Below are 8,886 nucleotides of genomic sequence, written 5' to 3'. Positions count from 1 at the left end.
CAGGGGTCTAAGTTAATTCTTGCACACCTGAACACCTGAACCCGACCGCAACACTTTCAGGCTTACATAAAACCAGCAAGCAAGTTAAAGAATTGAGAACTTGGGTTTCTGGCCACAGATAATGGAATGGGGACTCTTAAAAACGGAGTCAGAAATAGGGGCAACAGGTAGAAAGGAGCTGTAGAAAAGAGCAGAGAGTTCAAGGTGAGTTACAGGCATATCCGGGCAGAAGACTCAGACTGATGTCACCAGCTATACCCACCTTCTTAAAAAGTATAAGAAGTTACAAGGAAAGGTCTGTTCTTCCTCTCTGGGTGCCTATTAACAGCCACTGTAAAATATTCTGCTCTTTTTTGATAAAATAAATTTTGCCATAGCTACACAGATAGATATGACGGGTTAGGCAGAGAGCCAAACCCTGGCCTAAATATTAGGAATTTTCCTAATTTAGAGGTCTGAGCAATTGTAATTGTATGCTTAACTTTTCTGCTAAATTGAATTCCCTAAAGCAATAGAGGAGAGAATCTGGTGGACTTGAGGTTTTATTGCTCCTAGTCTTAAAATGAACTCATTATTATGATGTGGTATAGTTGCTTACATCTCCAGAGATAAAAGGGATTAAGGAGGAAAAGACAGAAAGACTACTGGTTACTTGCACCCTCTACAATGATACCTGCAGGCACTGAAATTAATACTTGTATGAACTGATATAGTGAAGTGAGCAAAAAACTACTTATATAAAAACATTGTAAAGAAAAACACCTCTGAAATACTTAAGAAATCTGCTCAATGAAAAGACCAATTCTGGAGGACTAATGATGAATCATGCTTTTTAACTACTGACAGGTTGTCAGTAAGGTGAATTTTAGTGCGTGCAAAGTGGATTTTTTGTTATTCTTTCTTAGAGCTTTCTTCCCAGTATCCATAACTATAACAATCTCTACATCCCAGGTGTTAGATATGAGTTCTCATAATGATGGTTCAAGACAGTTTCTACTTCACAGTCGCAGTAGGTATAGGGATGAAGTGATGAAAAGTGTGAGGTTATTGCTACCAGTGTGCCTTCTTTGTTGCCCTATAAAGCAAGTGGGCACTGGTCAGTGACTGGGAACCCCCATAGGGGTGAATGTGCAGGCTGAAATGCTGTGTGTGCCTTGATCGGCCCCCATCAAGGCTTGGGAGGGGGAAGCTGTGTTTGCCTCAACTGGCCCCTATTGAGGCTTGAGGGGATTTAGGTGATTGCACAAGTTGTGCTGGTCTCGACTGACCCCACCGAGAGGACGAGAGGACGGGTAGTTGCCCTCCCTTCCCATTATCAGCAAACTCCCTTTGAGAAGACTAGACTAGAATAAAGTAAGCTTATTCAACCCCTTATTATGACTCCATTCCTGTCTTCCCATCTGACCTGATCAAAAGCGAACCTGTTAGTGACAGAGGTGCTAGAAGCCCTCCTGTGTCTCTTTACTAAGAAATGGCATAGTCAATGTGTTTATTTGTCCTACACAGGCCATGGTCTCAAGGTTCGGAATGAGTTATATTTTTGAACACTGCCAATATTTAGGATTTCTTTTGCTTACCTATACTTAGGAGTGCCTTTTTTTTCCCCTTCCAATTTTGGATAGTAGTCAGGAGGGAGAGGGGCCAGCAAGATTACTGTTTCCCTTTCCCTACTCCATTATAAAAGAAAACAGAGACTGAAGCATTCCTAAAAATGAACAAGATACAAAAAGAAATTCAGAAGGAAACAGATGAACAAGTTAGCTTTGAACTTAACATTGCATTTATTATACATTTTTAAATAAAGCAGAGATTTATGGTTTTATGTATAATTTATTATCTGATACAGTTTACGGAAATCATTCTATTGTTTGTTAAACTCAGAATACCTTTTGAAAAAATTTTTACGAGAGAAAATATTTGCAAGGTCACTTGAACACTAATCTGAATGTTATTTATTATACATACATAGTAGGAACTTGATAAAAAGCTTGTTGAATTATATTTGTGTATTTCTGGGTCTATTATTTGCCATTTAATTATTTTATGAGAATAATACACTGTTTTTAGGAGAAAACAAAGACCATGAAAGTGAAAAATATTTCATACTTTAAAATCAGTATTTTACTAGCAAAATTTGTCTCTCACCTACTTTTAATAAAACATTTTATCATGGTCAAATTATTCTTCAATACCACGTTTAGCTACTCCTCTGGTCAACAACCTACGGTAACTCTCCCATTTCACTAAGTTACAAGCACAAAATCTTGTGTCTGTCCACACAACACAGTAGAGGGAACATTGTGTCATGTGCCGACAGTATCATAGTACCAACAAATTTTGCTAAGTGTTGAGCTCAAGAAGCATGGAAAATAATTTCACAGGTGAGCGCCAAAGGGATATGGAAAGTGGAACAACCAACGAAGAAAGATGCTTCATTCACTCGAGGGCTACTGAACATGGTCTGTTTTTCAAGTCCACCTCCCCACACTGATGATAGGCATCAACAGCTTGAGCTGATGTATCTTATCTAACCAACTTTATTTCCCATTATTTTCCAACAGGGATCTTATTACTATTTTCCTCTCTATCATATGAATCACTTGGATCATTCACACTTCCATGCCACTATTCCCATTGATCTCTTTCTCCTGGGATTTCATCCTCCCACTCCCCTCTCCCCCCCCAACATCAATGCAAATCCTACTCATTAAGGCAAAGCTCACATTCCACCCCTTCCTAAAATGTCTTCCCTACCTCCTTCCCAGTTTTGACAAACTACTACAGAATGTATTCTGTACACACTACTACTTAATTACATAATGTATTATTCACTAGTTGTTTTGGTTTTGCTTTCTAAATTTAGTTATTTGGAGACAGTAGCCCTAAATAGTTCCCCCTTCCATATAAAATGAGAAGGTTAAGTTAGAGAATCCTTATGGGACCTCTGAAGCCATCTAGTGCAATTGCTTCATTTTTCAAATAAGGATACCGTGACCCATAGAGGTTGTGACTTGTCCAAGGTCACATAAGTAGACAATAAAGCAGGGATTCAAACAGAAGTACTCTACCTCCAAAATCATCTTATTATAAACAACATTAAGATAACAGAAAGGAAATTATTGAGGGCAGGACTAAGAATTGGGAGAGATGAACACTTCCTTTTCCTATTTGGAGGAAAAGAGATATAAGACTACATGCTAACACCCTCGCTTCATTAAAATTGCTGAATACTCATTTCTTTCTCTATTTAAAATGACAGGTATGGCACACAATTTGGTCACCAAATTACAATTTAGGATCTTCTTTTATTTGTTTTTAAACTTCATCATTAATCCTTTTCCTTCACAGTTTAAGACATCCTTAACTTTTATATTCTCTCTGATTCAGGTCCACATTCTCATTCATATCTCTGTGTTGTGGTTTAACAGTTAAAGTCTCCTTCCCTAAAACTTCCTTCACAACCATGACATGTCTTATCCTCTAACTCTCTCAACTAGCACCTCATTCAGCTTGTTCCTTGCCCCTCTACCAATGAAGCAAAAATAGATTAAAAACATTTGTGCGCTTTTATATTAGTAGCACAAACATTTGTGGCTTTTTCTCAAGTTTCTTAGTGGCTTTATCTTTCATTTGGAGGAGGAATCTTATTACTATTCCTTTTCCTCAGGTCTGTTTTCTACATAAATTGTAATGACATCTACTGGAATACAAACTCCTCAGAATTAGAGACATCTTATGTCTTTATATCATTCAGAGTGGTTAAAACAGCAAGTTGAATACAAGAGGTCCCCCATAATGAATTAACAACTCCTCCAACAATTTTAAATTATCCTAATACCCCCTAACAAAAGCATTGCTTTTTTCCCTAACTTCTTTGGATATAAACCACTTTAGTTAGATTGTTCATCAGAACCAATTTCTTGAGCATATGTACCTTTATCAGAACAATACATAAAATGAACAGAAAACTTTAAAAGGCTTATAACGTTGCATGACCTATTCCAAATTTCGTCTACATGATTTTGAACACTAAAAGCATGGCACATAAGCAAATTTTTATTTTGCATTTCCATAATGAATGCATTCACATAATTTTACGTATAAATTAAATAAGCAATGTAAATGTCATAAAATTTTAGTAACTCTATAATGCCAGGTTTTTAAAAAGTTAAATATGAAAAAAACCTCAATCTTACACTGTATACCCAGGAAGCTTATTTATTACTAACTCACAAATGTCTTTGTATTGTTTGCAAATATCTAGTGAGCCAAGTTCATCATTTTCTTCAAGCTGGTCTGAAGCAATGCTATCCAGGGCACTAAGTTCTAGTTCAGACATATTAGATGGCAAATAAGAACTCACTTGAGATGTCCTTAGTGACTGGCTCTTTTCTAAAGATTTTTGGCCAGTTCTTGAATTAACTTGATCAGGAACACCTTGAGTATTCCTCATTTCAGAATTATGAATGTTATTTTGGTCATCATGTTTTTTCTTCCCTTCACTGCAACGTAACGAAAGGTCATTGCTGGAGATACTATTTCCATCTACTAGACTTCTGCCATGAGACTTTGAAAGATGAGATTTTTTAAATGAATGTACTGGTGAGCCAGCTGAAAAAGGTGGGGTAAGAACAGAATTAACTTCACTTCTATGGCTTTTTCCAGACATTTTAGATTCACTAGACTTAGAATCAGTATCTAAATAAGAATAACTGAGGTTATCTGCTTCCAGTTCAGGACTACTATCATGAACTCTAGAACTTCCGAAAGTATCATCAGCAGTGGAGAAATCTTCAGAATAGCAAGGACTAGTAAAATCATCAGAATACTTCAGTTCAGATATGCTTTCAGAATGGCTATTTTTACTTGGTTTACTATCATTTGAATTATGAGGATGAAAATCACAACCCACAGTTCCATTTGCTCTATTACTAAAATCTATGACAATATTATCTATTCTAGTATTCTCTGTGTCAACATCTAGAAGATGGACTTTTCCTTCCTTCTTAAATCTTTCTGAAACATTTATAGGAATGCCTTTTTCTGGTAAAATGGGGTTTATCAAAGCAACAGTTTCTATAAATGACTCCTTATTTGTTTTGATTTCAACATTTATCTCTTTCTCAGTTCCAGTTCCTGAAACATGAGTTTCTTTTGTAGAGCTTTGGCCTTCAGATTCCACCCCATCTTGCTTTAAAGTTTTACTGTTTTTAGTGAAAAGAACACCTGAAGCAAAACACAGATTACTGGGAAGTGTGTGTGACTTCCCAGGTTCTTTTGTGGAGCTTTTTCCTTTAGATGGCAAAATTTTAAGCTTTTCTGTATCTGGCATTTCTGTTTTTATTTTTCTATACTGTTCTCTTTTTTCATGTAATAGTAACATGTTTGGGTTTGTCCGCTTCAAACGGAGTTTGAGTGTATTTGTAAGGCCATAAAACAGCTTTTTTCTTGGAACTACTTTTTTTTGGGTGCTGCTTTTTTCAAAACATACACCTTTTCTGAGCTTGTGTCCAACCTCTTTCCTTACTGATGGAGGGCTTAGGACCTCTTCTTTTTTCTTAGGTAAAAACTTGTCTCCCACTTCTTCAGTTTTACAAGTAGCATTGTCAGAAGGTTCTGGGGCCTTCCCATCCTCAGGCCTGTATAACCAGGATAAGTGAGGGTGTATACCAGTAGCAGTTTCAAGGGGCTGCTTATATAATAAAGATAACTCAACCAATAAAGCATTTAATAGAGGTAGCTGCCTTATTGTGTCAAGTTTATCTTGGTCAAAAAGTATACCGTGGTCAGGCTGAGATTGGGCCATTGCAGTCTGACTCTGATCTGATGGGGCACCATGGTTCATTACCAAGGGGCACAGGACCTTTTCTTTCTGAACCATATCATTAGATTCCCTAGGCATACTAATCTGAGGTACAGTTATGAATTTGCCCTTAACTGGTGGTATCTTTTTTGGCTCCAGATTAGAATAATAAAGAGGTGGTGGGCAAATTATGTTTGTTTCAAGTTCTAACTCTGTGACTTCCTGATTTTTTGGACTAACGCTTTCCCCAACCTCATTTGACAATGTAGTCTCCAAATGGGAAGAGTCTGTCAATTCTGTATCTGTATCACTCCTGCTGCATTTGCTGGGAGTTTTAACTATCTTAACCACATATTCCTGTTGCTTTGGTTTAGTTTTATCACAGGTAACTATCTCAATCACTTCTTCCTGCTGCTTTGGTTCTTCCAAATCTTCCAAATTCTCTGGATCCACTTGAGCAAAGCTGATGAGAGGTGGAGGAAATGGCTGTTTTCCCTGTGGGGCTGGGGGACTACTCTCATTTGTCCTCATTTTCTCCACTCTACTAACCCCAGCCCCGGCAGGAACCTCCTCCCTCTGGAAGGCCCCGGGTGTCTTTGGGGGAATATGGCCCAGCAAGGCGCTCCCCAAATCGGTCAAGCGGTAGCCTAGGTAAATTTGCCCGACTTGCTCCCCCATTAGGTCTCTCAAAACGTAAAGACCTCGGTGGCCCTGGGAGGCTCCCGTGGCAGAGAGCCCCTTCCCCTCTCCGATGAGCCCCCGGGCAGCGGGAGCCAGGGAGATGCTACAGCTGCCCAAGAGCTTCGGGGCCGGGGTCGGGCTTCCGGGGGGCACTGTCAGGAGCAGCGCGTAGAGCGGCGAGAGGCCCAGCAGGCGCTGCAGGGTGGCCGCATCCAAGCGGAAGAGGCAGGACTTGCCGCGGCCAAAGACGAACGAGCCGGGCCGGCGCCCGCGGGAAGGAGCGGCGGGGCCTCCCGGAGGGTACACCAGCAGCGTGGGGAAGTCCAGCAGGCGGAAGGCCACGGCCAGGCGAAGGGAGCCGGCGAGGGTGGCCCGGCCTCCTCTTCGTTCTCCGGAGGCAGCGGCGGCAGAAACCGCGTTTCCAGGCGCACCCAGTCCACAAGCAGGTCCAGGGAGAAAAGCCGCTCGGCCGCAGGCTCGCGGACGGTCGCCATCGCGTTGCCCCGAGAGATTCGGACGCCTCCGCACCAGAGGGGAAGCGGAACCCAGTAACTACAGAATCTCGCGAGAGTCTCGGAAAGCCGACGCTGAGCGGGAAACATACAGGAAGATGGAGGAGATGAGAGGGGAGAAGCGAAGCGGGGCGGGGCCACCGTGGCTTATTAACTTCTCGCGAGATTGGCGGGATATGGCCTAGTGGTCCGTGAGGATTTTCTCATTTTCTTTTAGAAAGTTCAGCAGTGCGCCTGTGAGTTCTCTTGCGTTTTAGCAGAACGTGGCCCAAATCTTCTTCCCTTAGAAGACCCGGTTCAAATCCCACCGCTGTGAGTGCCTGCCTGTGTGAGCTAGGAAGCTCTCTTAACCTTGGGTCTCAGTTTTCCTCACCTGTAAAATGAAGGGGTGGGGGCCTAGATGGCTTCTCAGATCCCTTCCTGTTCTAAATCTAGAACGTTCTGGACTCTGCAGCTCCACCTGGGAGGTTGGGGTGCCTGTAATCAGGGCATTTCTTTTTTGATGAAATTGGAGGCCCGAAATCAGGACTCGTCTCTGAGGAGCTGGCCACTTATCTCATAAGTGGAATTGGGGGGGGCAGGGAGAGGAAGTAGGCGGTGGAGAAGGGGAGGCCCCGCTGCCTGCCTTTCCCTGACTGCTGCTGTGCTAAGAGGAGGAGCTTGACCCCCAACAGTTTAAGTGACTGAGAAAGACTTTTTAAAATTACAAACCTTTTAAGACTTCTTGGTGTGCAGCTGGTCAAATTCACTAAAAGCTACTGTTGAGAGCCTGTTGGGACAGGGATGTTATAATAATAATTTCCAGTGTTTCTATAATGCCTTAAGGTTCAAAAAGCGATTTTTACAAATGTAAGCACCCTTAGATCCTCACAAAAACCCTGTGAGGTAGGTGCTCTTATTCTCATTTTACAGATGAGGAAACTGAGGCTGAGACAGCTGTTAAGTGATTTGCCCAAGGTCACACAGCTAGTTAAGTGTCAGAGGTAGAATTTGAACTTGGCTCTTTATGAGTTACTGGACGGTATTCTATCCAGTGCCACCCAGATGCCAGTTATGATAGGATCGTGCAGGTGCAAGATCGTGGATATCATCTAGTCCAATTCCCTTATTTTTCAGATTGTGAAAGAGGCCCAGAGAGAGATTAAGTTCGCGTCCAAAGTCACGGGTAGTAAGCAGCAGGGTTAAGGTTCAAATTCAGATTTCCAGATTCTAAATCCAGTTCCTTTTCCACTATATGGTACTGTTCTTTGTAGGGAAAGGCATTCTGTTACCAAAGATTAGGGTAGATAGTACCTCAACCTGCTCTAATACTTATAAGCCTGTTTGACCTTAGTCACTTCTGATCCAGTCCTGCTCTAAATTTGTGATCTATGATCTCTGACTTTGAGGAACTTAACATGTCATTTGAGAGATTCCACTTACTCTGGTTAAATGACATCTTCCATAACTCTGCATAATACTGTCCTTGCACATAGTAGGGACCCAAAATAAAGAAAGTTCTGAATCCTCTCCCTTATATTTAGTGCTGTTTCCCTTCCCAAATTATTTATTTATATACATGTTAACTACTCCAGGAGAATATAAGCTCCCCCAGCACATAATAGTTGCTTAACAAGTCCATCAATTTATGAATGCATGATTATATAAATCAGGATCTATTTGTTGAAGGAATAAATAATAGAGAGTTTAGTTTTAGTTGAATGTGTTCATTTTGGGAAAGCTTCCTACAATAAGTATTAGGTTTAAAAAAAAGCTTCAAAAACTGTGTTCCCTTTATAGTAGCTCTCATAACACATAAAGCTTTATGTAGTATATATGTTATATTTACTTCTTGGCCTACCCCAACCTACCACTGCCATGGTTATTATGTAATTTTACTATAAACAAAAG

The 8,886-nt window shown here is 40.7% G+C and overlaps 1 protein-coding gene across 1 annotated transcript; it reads right to left on the bottom strand.

Moving 5' to 3' along the window:
- Positions 1-1,784: 1,784 nt before the first annotated feature.
- On the bottom strand, positions 1,785-6,993 carry MAP10 (microtubule associated protein 10). The gene is given in 2 exon segments (XM_021000471.2): positions 1,785-6,846; positions 6,849-6,993. Coding segments are annotated over 2 exon segments (2,784 nt in total). The 5' UTR covers positions 6,979-6,993; the 3' UTR covers positions 1,785-4,192.
- Positions 6,994-8,886: the final 1,893 nt, after the last annotated feature.

The sequence above is a fragment of the Phascolarctos cinereus genome, unplaced genomic scaffold, assembly GCF_003287225.1.
Source record: "Phascolarctos cinereus isolate Bilbo 61053 unplaced genomic scaffold, phaCin_HiC Scaffold_5;HRSCAF=322, whole genome shotgun sequence".
In the NCBI taxonomy this organism is placed as follows: Eukaryota; Metazoa; Chordata; class Mammalia; order Diprotodontia; family Phascolarctidae; genus Phascolarctos; species Phascolarctos cinereus.
The sequence above is the reverse complement of the archived record's forward strand: the minus strand, read 5'-3'. Positions and strand labels throughout refer to the sequence as shown.